Below are 22,301 nucleotides of genomic sequence, written 5' to 3' on the forward strand. Positions count from 1 at the left end.
CCTCAGTTAGAAGGGTGTGTCCACTTCCCTGACACATCCTATTCAGACACCATATGGGTGCTGGGCCAGAATCCTTCCTTGCCCACCAGGTTCATGCACACTTGGGATGGGCTGAGCAGGCTGTCCTCAGTTTTCCTTCATCTCCACAGCAGATGATGATGTATTCAAACATTTACAGAAAAAAGCTAAGTCTGCTGCAGAGATGCCACATGGAGCAGCAAGACTGAGCAGATTTGGTTTTCTATCACAAGCAACCTTTGCACAGGCTTGCCAAGTGTCCTCCTACCCTTGTCCCAACTCTCAGGCCTTTACTTGTGGACTCCAGACTAGCGCCCCTCCCAAAGTGGGCTCTTTTCTTTCCACTTGGCCCGGAGACTCAGTGTAGTTTATTAAGAAAAGGGAGAACTCTGAACACCAAAATCCCCATGTCACGACTCCCAGGAGCCAGGAAAGACGCTTCAGGAAGGGACCTCGTACCTGAAGCTGGTGGGTCACAAACAAGACAGTCTTGGACTTGAGGTATTTTCGGATGGCACTATTGAAGATGTGGTTGCCCACATGGGCATCTAAGGCACTGAGGGGATCGTCCAGGATATAGATGCTCCTGTCACTGTACAAGGCTCGGGCCAGACTGATCCTTTGGCGTTGTCCTCCACTCAGGTTGGCCCCACGCTCACCGATCTGGAAAGGAGCAGGGAAATTTAGCATGGCCTCCAGGCCACTTTCCAGAACAGCACCAAAAAGCGAAGCCAGGAAAGGATGGTGGACTTCAACAAATGTTTGCTAAGTAACTAAATGCTTTGAAGAAATCATTTTGCTTACAATGATAAGTTAGCTGATGTCCCTGGACGTGATTAGAGCCGGCCCCTTAACCAACACACCCTAAACTGAGCTGCACAGGCCTCTCTCCACTGCTGAAAAGGGAGTACTGGGACACCGAGTTCCCAGGGAAAGGCTCACTTCAGAAGGAAGACCACCGTCCTTCCCTCTTCAGGAGAAGGGTGGCCCCCCCAGAGAGGAGGTCAGGGGTCTGAGGATGGCAAAACACACACAAAGGGGCATTCCTGGCTAGGGGGACTTAAAGGAACCCACCTATGGGGGAGAGAAGCAGCTAGAAGCCATGGGTCATATACCAAATATACCAAAGGGAAGGTCATTTAAATTCACAGAAATCCAGAGGAGTAATAACTCATAGTGGTCAGCTCATTCTAGGCCTCATTTTGCGGAGGAGAGCAGCCTATGAGAGAGGAGAATGGCCCTCACATTTCACCTACTAGCAAGACACCCTGGGCCTTGGTTACTCATGTATAGAGTGAAGATGCTTTTCTCCCCCAATTACATATAAAAACAAATTGCTTGCAGGTTATACATATACAGTCATGTTGTAAAAGGCAAAGATACTTCTGGAAACTGAGGCCCCAAGACCCAAAGTTAGAGGCAGAGCCAGGGTTCAACCCGAGCCCTCACCACTGTCCTCGACGGGCCATGTCTCCGCTCTGTTTCAGGCTGACTCCTCCAGAACTAGACCTCGCCTCACCCAAGGAAGGTTCCGTGAGCTGCTGGACAAAGCATCCATGGGATGCTTGAGAAAATGGCAGCTCCAGGAGGGTGGAGGGTTAGAAGGCACTGAAGGAGAGTTCTGGCTCAGGGCCCCAGACTCCAAGTCTGGCCCTCTCCCCACTGCACTCAAACAATGGCAGGAAGCTGAGAAAAGGGAGATTCACCCTCACTATGCCTGGGCATCGCTCCCGCGAAGTTGGCCTGAAGGTGTACGGCCCAGAGAGGCCCTTGGCCCTAAGCTGGTGTAAGGCCTACTGCTTCCCACTTGGGTAACCTTGGGCAAGTGCCCAGGGGCTTCTGTCAAAAGTGGGGCTGGGACTCCATGACCTCTGGGGTCCCCTCCATCCGGCCTAAGCCAGATGCCCTGGGCTAACAGCACTACATCCTTCTTAAAGTACCTCAGTCAGGTCACTGTTGGGAAGGATGGCTAGATCAGGTCTCAGACAGCAACCATTCAGCACAGCATTGTATCTGAAGGACACAAAGAGGCCTGGGGTCAGAGATAGGCTGCAAACAGGTGCCATCACTTGAGGTTGTCTCGTCTCTGCTGACCCCAAAAAGGCGAGTCAGGAAGGTCAGAAACCAAGCATTCCTTGCCTTTCTTCATCAAACTCCTTCCCAAAGAGGATGTTGTCTCTCAGAGTGGCATTGAGGATCCAGGCCTGCTGGGCCACATAAGCAAAGGTCCCATTAACAGCAATGCTGCCCTCTAGAAGGGTCATCTAAGGGGGAAGAGAGAGAGACTGCCAAATGGCATCACACCCAAAACGACAAGCTTCACTCAACACATACCCAACATTTCTTAAGTGCCTAGTGTGTACAGAGTATGGACTAAGATAAGGCAAGATCCCTGGCCCTCCAAGAGCTCACAGCCTACAAGAGGACAGGCAATGTGACTCACACCAGCACAAAAGAATAAACCACAAGGCAGTCCAAAAACTGGGGACAAAAAGAGGCAGGCCCATTAAAAACTCACATGGAATTCTTCAGGCTTGGTCACTGCCACTAATGGCTCAGTGTAAATCTGAGCAGCCCAGTGAACACAAGAGTATCTCTTGCTTTTATGGACACCTATGATCCAAATGCATGTGGGGACCTCTGCCAGCAGCATGTCTCTTCACTGACACCCTAACCAGCCATGGCACCCACAGCCAGCACAGCTATGATGAAGCTGTTGTTCTGCAGGCAGACCAGCTGCACCAGGGAGCACAGGAGGTTTGTGCCCTGGCTCCCCTGGGGCCTGCAGCACTACCAGCACCAGGAGCCTTCCATGGAGATTCGCCCTGGTCCCAGAGGACACAAAGAGGAACGAAAGGGTTGGGGGCCAGGTACAATGATTGTGTGGAATGGTGAACAGCTCTGCATGCAGTGAAAACTCCTTGGATAATTCTGGTTTTCAAAAGGGCAGACAGGAAGCAGAATTGTCATGACCACAGGATAGAGTTTACAGGGAGCTGCCATTAGCGATGAGAACCTACATGCACGTAATGTTCCTTCCCTACCCATTCTTTTAAAGAACAACTCAGAACTCATGAATTCCCTGAGGCAAGCGAAGGATGGCAGAGAGCAGTGCCCCGGCCCGGGACAGAATCTCACCTGGCCCAGGATGGCGGAAATGAGGGAGGTTTTCCCACTTCCCACGCTGCCACAGATGCCAATCAGCTTTCCCTGGTCCAATACAAAGAGAGAAACATGGTTATTAGGAAACTGATACATGATTGAGATTCCATTTCTCCAAGCACAGGCAGCACTACAGCTCACTGGGAGCAGTCACAACTACAGTGTTAGCTAATAAGAGCATTAATTAAAAGCATAACCCCCTTTCCAAGCCAGAACATCATTCAGAAACTTCCTGTGGCTGCATTAGGTTAAAACCGATGCAATTTCTCCCTAAAATGGTCATGTGCATTCTCTGCCAAGTAGAAAAGTGAGGGTGTTTCTAACGTGGAGAATTGAGCCTTTGCTAAGACTCAGGCAAAGCCCTTGACCTCTTTTCTCCATTTTCATCTGCTGGACAAAGGTAATCCTTTCCCCCAGATTTAAGGGGAAATAGAAACAAAGACACTGAAAAGGTAAACATATCTACTAGGGTAGGGCCACCATGGCCAGATCAGCCCCATAGCCGATGTGACGGCCCTAGAGAATGAGCTCTAAAAAAAAAGCCATCATCAAAAGTCTCGGCTTCTCTGACTCAGTACTTCATTTCACGCCATCTTAGAAACTAGACTGCTCCAGGTGCAGGCAGTGGGCTGGGGCCTTGGATTTCATCTCCCTAGGCCTTTGCAGGTGGTCCCCTACAGTCCTGGTTTAGAGAGCAGCCTCTGGCTCCTAGCTCCCTACATGGCTCTGAATAAGGCCCCCTCTCTGAGCCTTCTTCTTCCTGCAGAAAGAGGGCAATGGCCTACATCTCTCTGCTCCAGGCACAGATGCTGCATGGACCTCCTACGTGCCACTAGTCTGTGGCATGACCTCACATGCATCAGAATTCCTGGGGGGCTCTTTCTGCATATCTCCTGATATTCTGAATATGGATCCTTGGATTTCTAAGTACCTTGCATCTCTAATGCAGTAAACCCTGCTTTCTGTGACTAAATAAGGCTGGAGTCTCTAAAGGGCTGGCTGCTTATTTTGCCTTTCCCTTAAATGTTAGTAAAGGCACCTTAAAAAATACTCACATCCATCCTGACCTCCACAGTAAAGGAACAAAGCAAAGTGAGGTTTCAAAGTCTTTACATGTGTCCTTTTAAACTCAGATGTCTGCCTTAACTTGCCTTAACTTCACTTGCCTTTATTTGAGGGCAGAACCACTATCTTAGCTGCTAAGCCCAAGCGGGGATGATGCCCCTCTTCTAGCTCCAAACATGGAGGTGCCGGGACAGGAGCATCAAACATGCTTTGAATGGATAACTTTCCCAACAGGGACAAGAAATGAGACTGAAGGCACCTGTTGGTAATAGGACTACGGAGAGACATGTCCTACCAAGCTCTGCTGCAGGGCTTCCTGATGGCAGGCAGTATGCCCAGACTACAGGAGGGGGGGCGGAGCAAGTTCAGGGGAATCACTTCTGGGAAGAAACGGGCCAATTAACTGTTTCCTCATCCTGAACACCAAGCTTTGAGTAGGCACAGTTAACTAGAGGCTGGGATCTGGGCTCCTTTCTGCCTTGAATAATTGTCTTCATGTTGGAACACTGGGAAAAGCAACTTGCCATCTTACCCTCATCTGGGAAGACACAGTAATGACCCACGTGTGCTCATGGCACATATAAGGTAAAATACAGCACTACTATAAAAATCTGGAATTGTCCAAGTAGAGAACAAAGACGTTCTATCCTAAGATACAGCCATGAAAGACAGAGTAGCAATACTGGTGCAGGAATGGAGAGGAAGACTCTGGGCTACCAACTGGGTGCAATTAGTTAGTTTGAGGTTCCTGTGGCTCAAAGTCCTTCACAACCAGCAGGGAAGTTGCAGGAAGGGGAGACAACCCTCAGCTCCTCTCTCCTGCCTACACCAAGCCCCACCTGGGGTGCCTTACCTCCTCAATCTCCAGGTCGATGTTGTACAGCGTCCTCTGAAGGCGGAGGCTGGCCAGGCGGATGGGTCTGCCCTCTTCCTCCGGGCTGGGCCGATCATCATTGTCCACCAGGAGATGACCCTTCTGCTCGGCCAGCACGGCCTGCTGCTGTTCCACATGTGGTAGCTTGGCCTTCTCTCGCCTGCCCTTGGCACACTTCTTGTCCTTTTTCATTTTGGGGGTCAGTTTTGGCGAGTTCTGGATACTGGAGTGGGAGGAGTCCCACGCCAAAGTGGCATTTCTCACCTCTATCGTGATGTGAGGACTGGCTGGTTTGTTCTTTACCATGTGAACCTCTTCCATTAGAAATAAACTCTGATAGGAGTCGTGAGAGAGGTGCAAAGATGGAACACTCAATCAAGACCGGGGGACACAAGCCTAGGGGCACACTCATGAAGCAGAACACAGCGCGTTAGAGAACGGGACGGCACTCAAGAGCAAAAAGGCCCCATCAGTGTAAAGTAAGCACGGCCCGCTGTGGGCCCTGGACTCTGCCGAGCCTGAGCGTTAGGGGACGGCAAGAGGAGGCCACTGGTCATCGGGTGGGGCAGTATGGTCGGCGGCTTCTCTCACAGACAAGCGTGAACGATGGCAGGTGGCATGCTACAAGAGCAAGGGATGAGATCAGCAGGCAAGGACAGCCCAGACTGTTGCACACCCCGCCTCCGCCTGCTGGATGGGAATGGGCAGAGAAAGGAGAGCAGGACGAGAGCTTGGCCCGGAAGGAGGAAACAGTCCCTGGGGCAAGGGAAGCTGCCCTGGGCGGTGGTGGGCCAGTCACCCTGCCTGGGATTCTAGAGGATGGGGTGTCCTAAGCTTGCCTTTCCTTCATTCCAACCTCTACAAAATGAAGACCCTGGCACAGCCTAGCTCTCTTGTGCCCTACAAAGAAGAGCGCAAAAATGCACTTTGTCAAGCTCAGACTATCCTGTTGTTAGACTTGAACCAGGAACACCAGGCCTCAGGACAGGGCTCGACCCTGAAGAAGTGATGTTGGCAGCATTAACCCTCCCCTGCACCCCCCTACTCCACAGGTCACCCAACTTTCCTTGCAGATGGTTTGGGTTTCTGTTGTAAAGAGTCCTTGGTTCTAAGAAGCCATTTAGGCAAGGGTCCTCTGATTAGCCACTGGCAACTTCAACCAGACTAGGCTTTGCAGAAAGAACCAATTCAGCAGACAGAAGTCTTTTCAAATGGAGAAACTCAAAGCATAAGCTTTCCTTCTAGACCCCTGGTACTGTTTACACTTTTTTTCCCCTTAAAAATAACTTTCCTGAAACACTAAACTTTCTCAAATGCTTCCTATCAATCACAGAGCAATGCAGTGGACCTGGGGGCCTCTGAGCCTCAGTTTCCTCATATGTAAAACAAGGTGGCCCCAGGCCCCACCTTGTGGACCCCCCTCTCTTCCTTAGGTGTTTCCACTTGCTGTGATCCTTTCCTGTCAGATTAAGCCCAAATCCAGCAGCTCAGAGAGCCACCCTGACCCTGGGCTGCATCAAGAGAAGCAGGCCCGGGTCCAAAAGGTGAGCAGCAGCAGCAGCCATCTTGCCATCATCCCTGGGACTGACTGGCCAGGCCTCACTCTGAGGGAGGACGTGTGCAAGAAGGACAGGGAACAGCAGGGTGAGGGGAATCCAAACGGAGTCGAGGAAAGCAGCTAAAGGAACTCTGGGTGTTTAGCTTCCCTAGGAAAGATCTGAGGGGACGTGGTCACCACAGCGGCTGATCAAAGTTCTAGACCCAAGTGACAAGATGGAAGAGAAGGCAGAGGACACTAACTAAGACGCTGGCACTGAGGAAAGACAAGATGGCAGAAGGGCCACGTACCTTAAATCTCTCAATAGACACAGATGCCTCTGAGAGAGATTTCACTGAAAACGGGGTGACTTTCAAAGCAAACGTCATTGAATTGAAGACAGTAACCACTGTGAAAGCCTAAGAACAAGGAAATAAGACACATGAAAACATGACCTTAACTGGTCCATGAGCTGGATGCAGTCTAGACCCCCATATCCACAGGGCCAGGAGCACTCACCCTTTGGGCAGCCTGGTGAAGCCTGTGGATCTATTCTCAGAGAGATGGGTTTTTTAAAATTGTTTATTATTTGTATTTCATTACTTTCCAATTCCATGTAAAATATTTTTAACACTCACTCTTTAAAATTTTGTTCCAAATTATCAGCAATGCTTTTAAAAGCATAAGGTACTTAGGATCACAAAGGAAACCAATTATCTTGAAATAAAAGTACCAAAAGATTTTTAAAAACAAAGTTCACAGACCGCAGGTTAAGAGTCACTGCTGTAAAGGAGAAGGGAGGGTCCAAATCATAGGAAACTTTTCTCCCAACCCTTCCTCACACCATGCCAGTGTGCCTGTGCCCTTCTCCATCCCTTGGCGCATCAACCCTAGGGGCACTACAATATTCAATAAAATGCCCAATTGAGTAACAAAAGACTTCTGAGAGCCCAGAGGAGCCCACTCACCTGAGCAGCAGTGAGATCGTAGCCACAGATCATGTGCACAGAAAACGTCACCACACTGGCGATGACCACCACGATGGGAGCCACTCCAACAGAGATGCTTTGGAAGTATCCAGCCCGCTCTAAAATCCTGCGCTCCTCCTCTCGGATTTCTAGGAAGAGAAAGCAAACTGTCGGAACACCAGGAGCCAAAAGAAAATTTGGAGATGCAGGTGTGCTTGTCACACCCAGACCATCTATTGAGGCCGAAAGGCACTGTGAGGGAAAAGCCTTGCTGCCCACAGCTCTCACAGATCTATCATCACGTTTGTGGCATCAGAGAGTTAGAGCTGGAAGGGGCCTTCAAGGTCATCTGGTTTAACTACTTGAGAGGTAACTTTACCAGTTAAGAACCCAAGGCCCAGAGTCACCCAAGCAGTAAATGCCAGCTTTCATCCCGGTCCTCAGCCTCCACATCTAAGACTCTTCTCGTTCCTCCTCTATGGGCCCTAATGGGGATTAGTAGAGATGAGTGTTTCCCCTCACTATGCCCCCACTTAACAAAGAAAGACCTTTAGATACAGAATTTGGGAGAAACTTGGTCTGACTCATCCTCCACTGCTGTAGCCTAACCTTTATTTTACATATCTATGGTCCAATGGAGGCTTGTGGGCCCAGAACTTCCAGGACTTTCCACCTCAGGTATTGTCAAGGCATTTCCCTTCCCACCCACATCCCATTAATCTGCTGACCTTAAAGGCAGAACTTTACATTAATAACTAGTTGTGACCCACTGCTCCAGCCAATGTCACCCAACGCATTAACTTTGTTTCATCCCAAATTTTGACAGACATGTAGACAGGCCAGTGTTTTTTTGATCATGTTCAGAGAAATGCTGGACAAGGACAGTGCGAGAGACAGAGTTGTGGCCCACCACAGGCAACACCAATCCATCAAATCAGGGGGTCATTACAGGCTTTAACAAATGTCTTACTAGAATTTTCACTCTCTTCCCCAGGTCCCTACTGGACAGAAATTTAGAAGGGGCTTCCTCTATGAAGTTGAGTGGTGGGAGAGGAAGGTCATTAACAAAGTTCTAACCTTGACCTTATCAGTAAATTAGCTCTGTGACCCTCATCAGGTGACTCCCTTGCCAAGTCTCAATGTCCTCATCTGTGAAACAAGGTGGGAAGAGGGCAGAAGCCTCCATAAGGACACTTCTCACCCTAAGATCCTGTGACCCAATGACTACAGAATTCACAGCTTCCAACCTGTCCAGAAACAAAAGCCATGTAGACGATTCTTGGAAGATGGTGGAGTAGGTCAGAAAATTCCAAGCTCTCTAGATTTCCCCCACAAACCTGACAAAAGAGCTCCTGGGAAGAATGTAGAGCAGTAAAAATAAAGAAGAGTTGGGGCAGAATAGTGGTCCTCCTGGGACAACTGGAAGAAGATCCAAAAAAAAAATCCCAGGACCAAGGTTTGGTCCAGTGAAGAGTAAACACCTCCAGGCTGGGGGGGGGGGGGGAGGGGGACAGCCTCAGCCACAGGAACTTTCACTTCCCAGACAGTGTATGGAGTCCAAGTAAGAGCCAGGGAAGATTAAAGGAACTTCTGATGATAATGAACACTGTTGAGACATGGCCCTGGACAAGAAGGAACCAGCACACTCCTGGTGAGTACAAACGCCATGGGGCAGGGATGCTGCTGGCTGTGGGCACTTACAGGAGGATGGAACACTTGTTTTGGCTCCAGGCCAGAAGGAGAACTGAAGGAAGATCTGAGGCCAGAGATATCATCCCCCATCCCCAGAGGTGATTAGAAAAAATAAGCCGTTACAAATTTTTTAAAAATGAGCTGGCAAAAGAGAAAGAATCCAACTACAGAAAGTTACTATAGGAATAGAGATTAGAATTCCTCTTCAGAGGAGGACACTGAAGGAAAAAAAGCCTCTCCTACCCCAAAGAGTAACGTTAAATGGTCACCTGCCCCAAAAGAATTCACAGAACTTAAAAAAGACTTTAAAAAGTCAAAGGAGAGAGACTGAGGAAAAATTAAAGAAAAAAACAAGAACAATCCAAGAAAAACAATAAGATTATGAGAAGAAAATCAACCAATTGGAAAAGGAGATTCAGAATCTTAAGGAAGAAAACAACTCCTTGAAAATCAGAATCGGGCAAGAGGAAGCCAGCCAAGTTATAAGAGACCAAGAAATAATAAAATAAAATATAAAGAATGAAAAAATAGAAGAGAATCTGAAACATCTCATAAGAAAGACAATTGATCTGGAGAACAGATAATGAAGAGAACACACAAGAATAACTGGACTACCTAAAAGCTACAACCGAAAAAAGAATCTTGATGCAGTGATACAAAAAATAATTAAAGAAAACTGTCCTGGAGTGTTAGAACAGGAGGGGAAAGCAGAAATAGTAAAAATCCACTGAGCACCACCTGAAAGAGATCTACAAGGAAAATCTACAGGAATATTATAGTCAAGTTCCAAAACCCCCAGCACAAGGAGAAAATTTTACAAGCAATAAGAAAAAAAATATAAATACAGCAGTGCCACAATTGGAATCACACAAGACTGAGCAGTGGTGACACTAAAAGACCCGTGGGTCCTGGAACACTATGGATCAAACAGCAAAAGAACAGGGGTCGTGGCCGAAAATATCTTACCCAGCAAAGGTACGCGTAATCCTAAATGAAACCAAATAGACATTTAATGAATTGCCAGACTTTTAGGATTTTGTTTAAAAAAAAAAATCCTGAACTTAACAGAAGACTTGCTATATAAGATCCAAGAAAAATATAAGGTATATATCAAAAACTAAGTACAAGGGACTCAATAAGGAATGACCGTTTATTTTTTATATGAGGAAACGTAAATGTATGTCTAAGACTGTTATTAGCAATTGGGCAATTTGAAAGATTGGAGTAGACCTGAATACGATAGGATTCTAAAAAGTAAAACCATTTAGGAAAAGGTAAAAAGAGTAATTATCTTATACAAATGAGGTGTGAGAGAAAGAACTGACACAGAGGAATCAGACAGCGGAGGAGGGCTGGCAGTTCTGGAACTCTATTTTCATGGGGAATGGGTTTAGAAGGGAACAATATACATACATACATATATATGTATATATATATATATATATATATATACATATATATATATAAATGTAAAAATAACTAGAAGACTGTAAAAGTCTTCTAAATTCAGAAAGAAATAAAAGGCTAGGGGGATAGGAAGGGATTTTTAGAGGGGAGGATGAGGGAATAGGATAAGCGGTATATAGAAGGGTATGAAGATTAACAGGAACAGGAGGATAAGGGAGGGATGGGGGGTGGGGTAGGTTAAGTAATAGGAGGGCAAGTTAGGGGACAGTAGTAAAGTAGGAGTCAGGAAAGAAAGGAAATAAGAGATACACACAAACATAAAGATCAGGAGTAGAATTTACTAGGGAAAAAAAGTAGGCACAGTAATTACAATCTCAGACAAAGTTAAAACTAAAATAGATTTAATCAAAAGAGAAAAATAGGGAAACTACACTATGTGTCAGCCATATTAGTCAATATTGTTTTAGACTATTTAAAATAACTACACAGTATAAGGTTGGAATATTGCTGTGGTGGAGGAAATGATGAGTTGGTGGGCTTAGTGAAATATGGAAAGGCTCAGACTTAGGAAGGAACAGGTTATCCATCCTCAGAGAAAGACAGGGCAAACAAATACAGAACGGTCTTAAATAGATGTGTATGAACATATGTGTCTATGTATGAGTGTGATTATAGATACCTAAGTATATGTGAATCTAAGTATATAGAAATCTTTGTGTGTATGTTCATATACGTGTGTGTGTGTGTGTGTCTGTCTGTCTGTCTGTATCCGTATACATATATACATCTGCGCTTAATTGTAACCTTCTTGGGAGATGGGGGGGAGAGAAGGGGAGAAAAAAAGAACAAAGTAAAAAGTGCGCAACAGAGAACAAAAGAAAATCTACAAGGAAGCACAGAAAAGCTGGACAGCTCTGAACACAATGTGCAGTATTTATTATAGAGGCTTTCTGGAAATGGAAATTTATTGCTGTATATTTTGAATCCTGTCTTACATTCTGCTGTGCACATGACAAGCTTTTTTTTCTTTATTTTCTATTTAAGTGTATAATGTTTCTTTTTCTCTTCTTATTGTATATTTAAGTTCTATTACTCAAGTTCAAAGTAAAAAAGAATTTGAAAAAAGAAAAAAAAACCCAAGAACCCTCCCTTCCCTCTTGAGTAGTTGGGGAACCAGCCCAATAAATGCCTTCCCTACAACTACCGTCTATGAAACCCCCTTCTAGATACTCACTTTGGACATTCTGAGAAAATGCTTTGACCCAAGCATACATTTTAATAAATTTAATGTAGTTGAGAACTTCATTCATTTTCTGTACTCGGTCGTCTGTGGCAGCCACAGCCTTCCTTCTGAAATAAGCAGTGAGCCTTGAAACAAACATCTGAAAGGAGAAGAGACACCATGCCAAGCTGAGGCCACTTTGAACCAAAGCACTGAGAGAGACTGAGTCTTCGGCCCAAGGAGTGCCAACCCCAGCCATCGAGGGTATTGCTGGCCTGGGCTGAGCCAATCACTAAGGAGCAGAGCCACGTCAGAGGCCACCCAGCTGTGTCATCACCAAGGCTTTCCTCCAAGGCCTCCATACTTCTGCTCAGGCCAGTATTCTCACTCTAATTGCTTCAATCAAGGAGCCACCTGCTTCCAGGAAATTCCCAATCCAATCATATTAGCAGCCTCAAATTTTAAAAACCCCATTGAGACAACTGAATCCACACTGAGAAAGCATCAGAAGGAAGACAGGAGCTGAGTCTATTAAGATTGTTTACTCACCATTGCTGGGTAAAAAAGGAGGAAAACAAGTGATCCGAGGATGGCCGTCGGTCCCAGAATAATTACGTTATAAACCATGCCCAAGATGGCCACGATGGGGCCACCCGCTAACAAACTGCCCACTGCTGCGGCCTCAAACATCCTCAGGCCATCACTGGAACACAAATTGATGAGCTGAGAAACAAAAGAGCCACAGGAGACCTTGGTCAGAGACAAAGCCCTGACACGTGAAGGCACGAGAAAACATGGGGAAACAAGCGTGCTGGGGAAGCATCCAGGACACTCACCTCCCCCAAGGACTTCTCCTTAATGTTCTTCAGCTTCAGGATCTTCTTAAAGGCCATGGTCAGGATCGCCCCTCGAAGGCGTACCCCAGTACGGTAGTTCAATGCCCATGTTAACGTCAGTGACCAGGAACGGACGATTTCCGTCAGGAAGAGGCCCAAGACTAGCAGCAAGCTATACGAGAGGTTGGACTCTGTCCCCTGCGTGTACTCCAGGAGATGTTTCACCATAAAGGCCTACAGGGAGAAACACGGGCACATGTCAACGCCTCTTCAGTTCTCTCCTGCAACTCAACAGTTTTGTGTTAAGTTAGAAAGAGTGGGGAGGCTCTCGCTCAAGCCAAGAGAGAGAACCCATCCCGGAGACCAATTATCCTGTGTGGAGACCTCCCTGCCCCAGGAAATAGTTTAGGGCATTTCACAGGGGTGGGGGGCTGCATTAGAAACCCTGTTGCTTCTAGAGAACGCCATCTAAACCGTCACGTCTTCTAACTTAACATAAACCTGTCTGTGAGCTAAAATGAACACAAAGCAGATTCATTCTTAAAATAAGATCGACCATATTTTCACACATTAAAAGACATTTCTTAAAGTGAAATTAAGACCTTTTTTGGATTGTTTCAAACGTGCTTAGTTGATAAAAAGGAACAGTGTACCTACAGTTGTACTGGGGAAGAGTGAGAAGAACATTTGCAAAATATTCCTGAAAATAAACATCAGCAATTTAATAGCATAGTAGAGAAGGGCAGACAAAACAGACTTCCCCACCCATGGGCCCACCCCGCTCCCTAAGCCCTCCCTGAAACAAAAACATGTTACCTCAGGTAGCATATCCCCAACACCACCTGCAGAGGGAAAGCAGGACCTCGGCTGGCTGCCTGCAGCTCTGGGGCCTGTGACGCGGGAGCACACGCACACTCACACAAGGCACATTCAGCAGCACTATTAAATACCAGCAACTGAGGAGTAACGCACTTTTATTGAAAATAAAAAAACACAAGGACCATGTTCAAAGAGCATGTCACAAGGCTATACAAGGGGAGCATTGCAGTCACATATAGTGTAAACATACAGAGTGCTGTACAGGGCTGGCAGCTAACAGGAGGCCTAGACACACAGCAGGTACAGAAGAGAACCAAGAGTCTGCGGGGAAGACGGGAAGCTGGTGGCAGCACCCCCTGCTCACACGCTCACAGCTTGCAGAGTGGAGCCCCAGGGGCTTGGCAAGAGGCTGGAGAAAGATCTGCTCCCACCAAGACCTCGCTGCAAAGGCTCTAAGAACACTCCCTCCAGAGCTGCCCTGCTCCCAGTGGCTGGGGCTACTGGTTCAGGAAGAGCCCGAGGAGCTCCCTGGGCTGCGCGCAAGGATCCCTGAACTCCAGGCCCCTACAGAGCACTGTGGATGAATGGATGCCCTTCATAGTCTTTTCAAGTCTTTGCAGCTAAAACAGATCTTGGGGGAGGAAAAAAAAAAAGAAAGAAAGAAACAAGCCACTCCCCAACCCCTGAAGAAAGAAAACCTCACTGAACAAGAAAAAACTCACTGGGGTAACAAAGATAGTTGCAGCTGTGAGCCCGCACCCAAGGACAAGGGAACACGGAGCCAGCAGGGGCAGTTTTTTCCCCGAGGGGCTAATTCGACACCCAGAATTCCTCCTGGATAATCTGGTATTTCTCATTACTGCCGCACGTCCACTAGATTCTAGGATACTCCCAGGACGGAATAGGTTTCACACTCAGCTAGTGTACTCCACCTGTCCCCTCCCTGGGTTTCAGGCCGGCCTCCAGTGTTGGGGTCATAGCTGCACACAGCTGGGTCGTTGGGTTTACTAGGGAGGAGATTGGCTTCTTTTCCGGTATTCAATCCAACATGTGGAACTGAGTCACTGAGTGGTTAGGGCCAAAGCCCCTTTTGCCTCCTGTGAAGTAACTCAGTAATCGGGCAGGGCAGTAACACCACGCGATTGTTGCCAAAAGTCTCCTCCAAAGGAAGGCGAAGACAGCAGGCTGGTGAACTGGGTTCTTTCCTTCTAAACACCTCTGCCCAAATGCCAACATTCAGCACCTCCCAGGAGCGGGGGAGGGAGGAAAAAGGCGGTTAAGAGACACAAATGCTTAGACTATGTAAAATGTTCAAAGGGAAAAAAGAGCAAACAGTAAATTAAAGAATTTCTAAAACACATTCAGGTTTTCCAAAGTTACTTTTCAAACCATTTCAGTATGAGATAAAAATGAAAAGTTTTCATGAAAAAATCCAACCAAAACTTAGAAAAAGAAAAAGAGTCACAGCGTTATCATTTAAACTTAAATAAACTGGAAAAAAGTTGAGGTTGTTAGCAAGGCTGGCAGCATTCAGGGTCTGGCTCTGGGAAGCATTCCCGGTGAATAAACAGGACCTTACCTGTACTCTTGGCGAGAGAGTCCGCCCAGCTTGATTCTCTCATTCTGACCGCAGGCTACAGCCATCCTGAAAATTCTAGAGAACAGCTTCTGTCATTGGTCCCACTACAGAGAGAGCCTCCCCCACCCCCCGACATCCAGCACCTGACTGCCCCAAATGAGCAGCCGGGGACAGGGGGGAGAGTGGGAGACTTACCTCTAATGGCTTCCCACTCTCCCTTCCCCTAAAAGGCCCCCAGAGGAGAGTTAGCATTCATTGAGCACTGTGAGAGGCGGCCCCCCAACATCTACAGGGTGAATGCTAAGCCTTTCCATAGGAGTCCCTGGGTAGGACTGTATTTGAAAGGGCAACTGATCCAGAAAGGCTCAAAAAATGCTGATAAAAAGCAGAGGCATCGGGCAGTACAGGGTGCCCACAGGCCAGGACCGTCAGATCTTAAAGACAGTGGCCAGCCCTCCACCCACACTATTGGGCTTCAGAAGCCCCTGGCGAGCCACTCGAAGACACCCAGAATGCCTCTGCATAAGCTTATTAGCTTGAAAAAAAGCTAGAGTAAGGAAGCCAGAGGTTAAAAAACATTGGGTTTCATTGTATTTTGGCATAATTACGGGCTTTCTGTTGCCCAGTGGAAGAAAGGCAATGAACATACTTTGGATGATTAGCAGATCTTTTTGTACATTGTAGCTTAAGGCCTTAGTCAAGTTGGGAAAAACATGCCCAAAAATCCAAACAGGCGGCACCACCGAAAAAGAGATGCTAACAGGAGGGCATACGCCTGTGCCCAGTGCCAATGCACATTATCGGCCTCACTCCTGGCATCTCTCACTGACGTTTCCATTTCTTAAAATGTCAATTCAGATCTCAACTGTACCAAATGTTTCCATTTGTTATCCTTTTGAGCATGAGTGGATGCAGCCTGGCCTTGGGCTGTCAAGGACTCCTTTCTGCACATGTTGTTAGCTGGACAGCACTGGCCAGATAGTACTTTTCACCAGAGCTGGCAGGCAGAGGGAGGATTTTCCCTCTTCTGAAAAGCGAGAGGGCTCTCAGATCTTATTGGTGAATGGATGAGCTGACCCAAGGTTGGTGCCCCAATGCACTTAGCCAGAGAGAACACATATGCAGGGGTTCAAGTCAACTGAACATGCAACAGAAAAGAGCCCCCACTACTCTGAGACGTTTCCCCGACATGACCTGTACTGGCCATCCAGCCGGGAGAGCCCGAATCAGAATGGAAGGAGGGGACTACCAGGATGCCCAGCTGCAAGAACTCCGTACGCCAGAGTAGCGCAGTTACCAGCCCCTGTAGTGAAGCAATGACAGAAGCTCTTCTTGGGGAAGACGGTCGGTGCTATTTAAACCTCTGCTGAGTGTGGTCAATGACATTGCATCTGGTTACACAGCACCTCGTGCTTTGACACCAAAGTATTTTTACCATTCAAGAAACGCAATTCTCTGTTTCAGGGAACAGGGCAAAACTCTTAGTTGCAATTAACAAGGAAAAATTAACAAGGAAAAAAACCACCTGGAACTGCCTTAACCTAGGTCACCATGCACGGCAAGTGGGTACTTACCCAGGTCATGAACCTCCAGCTTAGCCCACCTGGGAAAGGCACACTACAAGCAGTATTACTGCTCCTGGGGCCTCAAGGCAAGTTTCTAATCAAGGTCTCCATTGTAATTCAGCACAGCAAGTACAACAAACAGGTGACAAGAGAGAAGTGTCAGGTCAAGCCCACATCTGTGTGGTTATCCCTGCCTCTGAGAGCAGCAGCTGGCAGTCCACATGGCTACCACCATGCCTTCTTTCCCACCAGCTCCACACCAACCAGGCAGCTCTGGAGAGCCAACATGTGTGTGGCCGTATCTGGGCTCTGCAGCCTCGGGGAAGCACCAATGACAGCATCTAAGGCCAGCCCTTTGAATGGGGCTCAATTCCTCACCAGCCAGCCTCACAGCCCACCTCTGCTTTCAGCCTCACTACCCTGACTTCCAAAACCAAGATTTTCACTCAATGCCAACACACGCTACCAGAGATAATGGTCTAGGTCAAAACATAACCAGAGGGCTTCACCCCCAGGAGAGCCAAGCTCCCTCTGCAGCACCACGGCCCTTCCATCCTTCTGCCTGTCCATCCAGGGCAGGGTTCACCAGCTACAGAAAGACTGCCACTCACGCCAACCACAGTCATTCCTTTCTGCAGGCTGAGGACTCCCTAAAATTCACTAACTAGCCCGAGTGGATGCGCAAGCCCTGCAATGGAACTGGAGAATGTTAGCGCTGGCCAGCTGGTAGGCCCTGCTGGGCCCTGGGTGACTGTGAGAAAGGATGGGTCTGACTTACTGGTCCGCTGAAGCCAGCCAGCTGCGTGATCATCAGGCACACGATGGAGAGGACAAGCCGGGTGCGGCAGAAGATCCACACAACCCTTCGGAGGGAGGCAGCCTCAGGCCCAGCTTCGTTCACCTCTTCTTGCCACAGTCTCTCTAGTCTTGACAAGGGCACAGGTCCTCCGTTACCCATCTCTCCCACGGAAGATACCGACCCTAACCTCCCTCAGGACTGGACTGAGAAGCTTGCACGAGGGAAAGCTTTCCTTCCCAGAGGACTTTACAATGAAGGACAAAGTCTCACCTTCACAGGCTCGTCCTGGGCAACTACAAGTCTGCCCCGGGGAGCAGCCTCTCTCTAGAATCTCTAGAGAAATTCAACCCCAAAGCCCTTTCCTCCACCCAGCACAACTAGTCCTGAGGATAATGGGGCTGGTGACAAGACCCTCCTCCTTTCTCCAGGGTCCCCATCCCTTTCTGAAGGATTCTGCAGTAAAGCGTAAAACCAAAAACTCAATGTTTATCGTAGCGCGCGGCTACCACCCAATGCAGCAACATAACCTCCCTGCCGACTCAGGAGAAGCGGGGCTGAGAGAGAGAGAGAAAGCCCTTGGTTAAAACAGAGAGAAGAGCTGAAGAGGAGGTGAAGAAGATCAAAGCAAAGATCCCGGGGACCCCAGGCCACCTTCCCGCCCAACCCCAGAAGAGGCTAGCTTGACTGCTAAAGGCCCAAGGGCTGCATCCAGGTGCATGGGAGGGAAGACAAAGGTGGACCAGAGGCTCCTACCTTCTGCAGTTCACATCTGAAGACTCGTGCTTGGACAAAGACCACACATGTTCCATTAATAACTCCCCCTTCTTGTAAGCCACGAGGGCCAGAGGGCTGAGCCAAGAAAAGGTCATATAGGAGAAAAGCCCAGCATTGTCTACTGGGTGCTGGTGTCTACGGAGAGAAAATGTTTTAAAAAATCACCAGACTGGCAAACAAGCCAGACCCCCAGAGTGCAGCAGCAGCCAAGGAGAGCCCCCGACCTCAGACAATACTGGGCCTCCACACAATCTAATATCGTTCCCAATCATCTAAATAAAAGGCCTCTGGGCACTCCATCACCCAAGGGGGTAAGCAGCCCAAATTCTTACTTGGAAGTAGTCCGGAAGGGCTTCAGAACGCTTAGGCCATGGTGGTATTTCCCTTTGGGATGCTCACTGTCCAGGAACCTCAGCTGGGAGTGCATGGAGACGTCCAACGAGAGGCCTTCTACTCGGGCCGCCATCTCCAAGGCATCCTGGCATTCCAACTGTATGGGGACAGAGGGAGACAGACGAGAGCAGGTTCTCAGACATCAACAAGAAGAGATGTGAGGTGGTTAACAGAGCAAATCAAAGGATGTCTCCCAGACAGGACTGGCAAGCAGCTGAGCGGGCAAAGGGGCGATTTCACTTACCATGGGAACTTAACAATGTGCTAACTTCAATCTTACTATTTCTATACCTAACCCAAGAGCTTGAGGACATGGCAAATGGGTCTCCTAAGTACATCAGTGTACAAATTTATTGTGCTCACTGAAAGAATGAAGAACCACACAACCGGATAAAATAAAACAGAATCTGCATCCCCTACATGGCAAGGGTGAGGTCAAGTCTACTCGGGTGAGGAAATCCATCTGGATTGTCAGTGACTTTTTGACTGCCCAAATACCAACAGGAAAAGTGATGGTAGCCCCAGGAGCCCAAAGAGACACAAATTTACTGGATGACATCTGTCCCTCTGGATTAGAGGTCAAACCCAACTATAAAATCTAGCACAAAATCCAAGGACATTCAGGAAAAAATGGGCTCAAATTCCAAGGGGAAGAGAGTGAATCCAGAAAACATGAGGTACAGCTTGATGTGAATTCCAGGCAACATTTCTAAACAGATTAATAAACAGGTAGTTTATAGACACTTAGGGAAAAGTTAACATGATCAGCCAACGTGAGCCCAACAAGAATAAATCTGCCCAACTAAACCTATCCCTTCTTTAAATAACAGGCCAACCATGGAATACCTTTTTTGAGTAAACAATCGTTTATTAAGCATCTACTAAGTGCCAGGCACTGGGGACACAAACACAAAATAAGACAGTCCCTGCCTTCTAGAAGCCTACATCATACTAAAAGAAGCAACTTAGAAAAGTACGGACAGGCTCTGTTCACAACATATACAGGCAATCTGGGAGAGCCTCTTGGAGGAGGTGGCATCAGAGCCTCACTTCACCTTGCACACAGTTGGGGGCTTCCCAAAAGTAACAATAAGATGGGAGAGCGAACATCCTAGCCATGACGGGCAGTCTGTGTAAAAGGCAAGGAGTAAAAGGGCCTGTCTTTGGAATAACAGGAAGGCCAGCTTGGCCAGGGAAGAAAAAGGAATCTCACCTTGCAGAGGCACGCTAGAAGCTGACTATGGATTTCAAGACCAGAGGACTCCTGCACAAAAGTGATCTATCTGGTTAGCCTTGTACTTTGACAGCTCCATGGAAGATGGACTGGACACAGGGAGGGCCAGGAATGCTGCAGGGCATCTCTGTTCTGCTCCCCAGCCTGGGCACTTTGCAGTCCCCAGAAGGCAGGGAAAGCTGTGACCTGCTGAAAGAGGCCCAGCCTGAGGCTCCCTCCTAGGCTGAGGGAGACCAGAGCAACGGCCAGATGCACAATCAGTTTACTTTGGAGAAAATGGGCATGAGCATCATTTACTGAAGAATAACCACACAAATCGTTTGGAGAATGACTGGCAGCCCATCAGCACCTTGGTGGGGGGGACCACGCTAGAAGCCAACTTTGAATGGGAAGAGAAACATACCAAACAGTCTGGCTGGAATCTGCCAGTGAGAAAGTCATTGGCAAAGCCAGAGGCTACCCCAGGAAAACTGGGCCTCCCTTTAGAGTTAGCTTTGGGGAGGTCTTGGTAATTCCCCAAAGCTGTGTTGAAAAAGACCAGAGGCTGCAAATGACAGGCTAGTGACCTTGACTTCACTTCTCCGCACAATCCTAGATGATGTTAAAGGAAGAGCTAAGGAACATGTACACAAAGAGTCACCTCAAAAAGTCAGCCTGGATCTACCGAGAACAAGTCACACTAGGCTGTGCCTCACAATGGCAGGATCTGGGAAAAGGGGCAGCTTCTAGCAAACCTGTGAGCAAGTATCTACAGTCTACACTGTACGGTGGAAGCCCCCAAACAAAGTGATGGATGGGACATGAAAGCTACTTTACAAGAGGGTGCTCTGGGAGAAGTATGGAAGTGAGAAGGCTATTTTTTCTCCTTCTTGGACAACATGCTAAGTACCATGCTCAGTCCAAGGCACCTTATTTCTGGAGGGATGTTGTTATGCTGGCAGGTGCCCAGCAGCAGCAGCCAGGACTGGTGCTGGAGGGAGACAGCTGCCATTCACCAGGTGGGTGACCCAGACTTTCAGAGTCTCTTCGGGCCAAATAAGGGAGGAGGTGGCTTCTGAGGTCCCTTCCAGCTCTGGATCACCAAATGATGACCCATGACCCAGCGTGTTGGGGAGCCTTGAACTCAAACCATGGGAGTGGAAGAGAGAAAGATGAGAATACTTGTATCAATAGATACAAAGATGAATTAGAACCAGAACATAAACGTAAAAGGAAAACAACACTGTAAGGAGCTTCAAAAATCCATTTTAAGAAAGAACTAAAAAGCCTTTCTCTGCTTAGCTCCAAAAGACTGAATTAGGCGCAAAGGACAGAAGGTCTAAAGAGGGAAACGTAGGCATAAGGAACAACTTCCTAAAAACCAGAGCTTTGCAAAAGCCTAATAGGCCACTTTGGGAGCTGGCAGGCCCCCTCCAGACCCCTTCTCCCTGGGACCTTTCCAGCTCACAATCTGTGATTCAGGAAGAGAATCTACAGATGCCAAGTCAAAGTGAATGCTAGGAAAGCAGGGATAAACAGCCGAACACAGGCATCTGTACATCTATCTATTCCAGTTTAAGGTGAGGGAGCCATGGAAAATGATTTCCAGGCTGGGAAGGCAGAATTTCTAGTCCCGAAGACCCCTGCATATACTCAAGAGAGGGCTTTCCAAGCTTCCCCCACTCTTGGAGAATCCCTGAATCACTAGGTTCTAAGAGCTGAGCACTCCAAACGGCCAGTGGATTGCAACTACTCCCAACAATGAAGCAACAGTTCTGCCGTGAAGAGCTTTCTCAGGAGTTGCCAGGAAGTTGGCCATTCTTTACCCTCGGTCAACCATGATTTCAGAGCTAGAAGGAACCTTTGAGGTCATCTAGCCCCCTTACAGATAAGGAGACTGGGGCAGACTCCAGAATCCACCATTCTTTCTACCACAAAATAGGGGAAGTGATGAATGTCTTCATCTTTCGAAGGGATTTTCGAATACAAGTAAATAGAGGGAAGCGGCAACATCAGTAAGAAGAAAAGCAAGGCTTTTTTTCCTGCCATTTGAAGAAAGCAAACTCACCAAGTCAGCCTTGTGCTCATTTATTTCTTGATATTAGCAAAATGTTCTCATTCATGGTTCTAAACCCTTGAAAACCAGCTTGAAATTCAGAATGATTTAAAGTTATATTGAAACAGAGACTTGTGAACAATTAACCAGCCTTTCAATCATAGCCTCTTAGTACACACAGTAAATAAGACAAAGAAATACATTAAACACTGGAAAGAGAACAGGCCTCTGTCCAGTAGAATTTGTTCTAATAACTGCCAATACGACAGGACTGAGAAGACACAGGAAAAGATGCCTGACGTTCCCTCCTACTTAAGCAGGG

The 22,301-nt window shown here is 47.6% G+C and overlaps 1 protein-coding gene across 9 annotated transcripts in view; it reads right to left on the bottom strand.

Annotated features, from left to right (window-relative positions):
* ABCC5 (ATP binding cassette subfamily C member 5) overlaps positions 1–22,301 on the bottom strand; it is a 55,664-nt gene that overhangs the window by 20,988 nt on the left and 12,375 nt on the right. For 4 of the 9 annotated variants that reach the window (XM_036766705.1, XM_036766706.1, XM_036766709.1 and 1 more), the window contains exons 3-15: positions 18,650–18,807; positions 18,297–18,452; positions 17,523–17,670; positions 12,782–13,015; positions 12,495–12,668; positions 11,958–12,105; positions 7,625–7,773; positions 6,968–7,075; positions 5,099–5,452; positions 3,157–3,228; positions 2,158–2,282; positions 1,959–2,031; positions 478–681 (exon numbers count right to left, since the gene is read on the bottom strand). In XM_036766705.1, the coding sequence (XP_036622600.1) occupies positions 478–681; positions 1,959–2,031; positions 2,158–2,282; positions 3,157–3,228; positions 5,099–5,452; positions 6,968–7,075; positions 7,625–7,773; positions 11,958–12,105; positions 12,495–12,668; positions 12,782–13,015; positions 17,523–17,670; positions 18,297–18,452; positions 18,650–18,807 (2,103 nt within the window). Of the gene's footprint in view, positions 1–477; positions 682–1,958; positions 2,032–2,157; positions 2,283–3,156; positions 3,229–5,098; positions 5,453–6,967; positions 7,076–7,624; positions 7,774–11,957; positions 12,106–12,494; positions 12,669–12,781; positions 13,016–13,738; positions 14,819–15,179; positions 17,671–18,296; positions 18,453–18,649; positions 18,808–22,301 lie in introns of those variants that run through there. The other 5 variants (XM_036766707.1, XM_036766711.1, XM_036766708.1 and 2 more) reach the window with 5 other exon arrangements.

The sequence above is a fragment of the Trichosurus vulpecula genome, chromosome 7 (assembly GCF_011100635.1).
Source record: "Trichosurus vulpecula isolate mTriVul1 chromosome 7, mTriVul1.pri, whole genome shotgun sequence".
NCBI lineage: Eukaryota > Metazoa > Chordata > Mammalia > Diprotodontia > Phalangeridae > Trichosurus > Trichosurus vulpecula.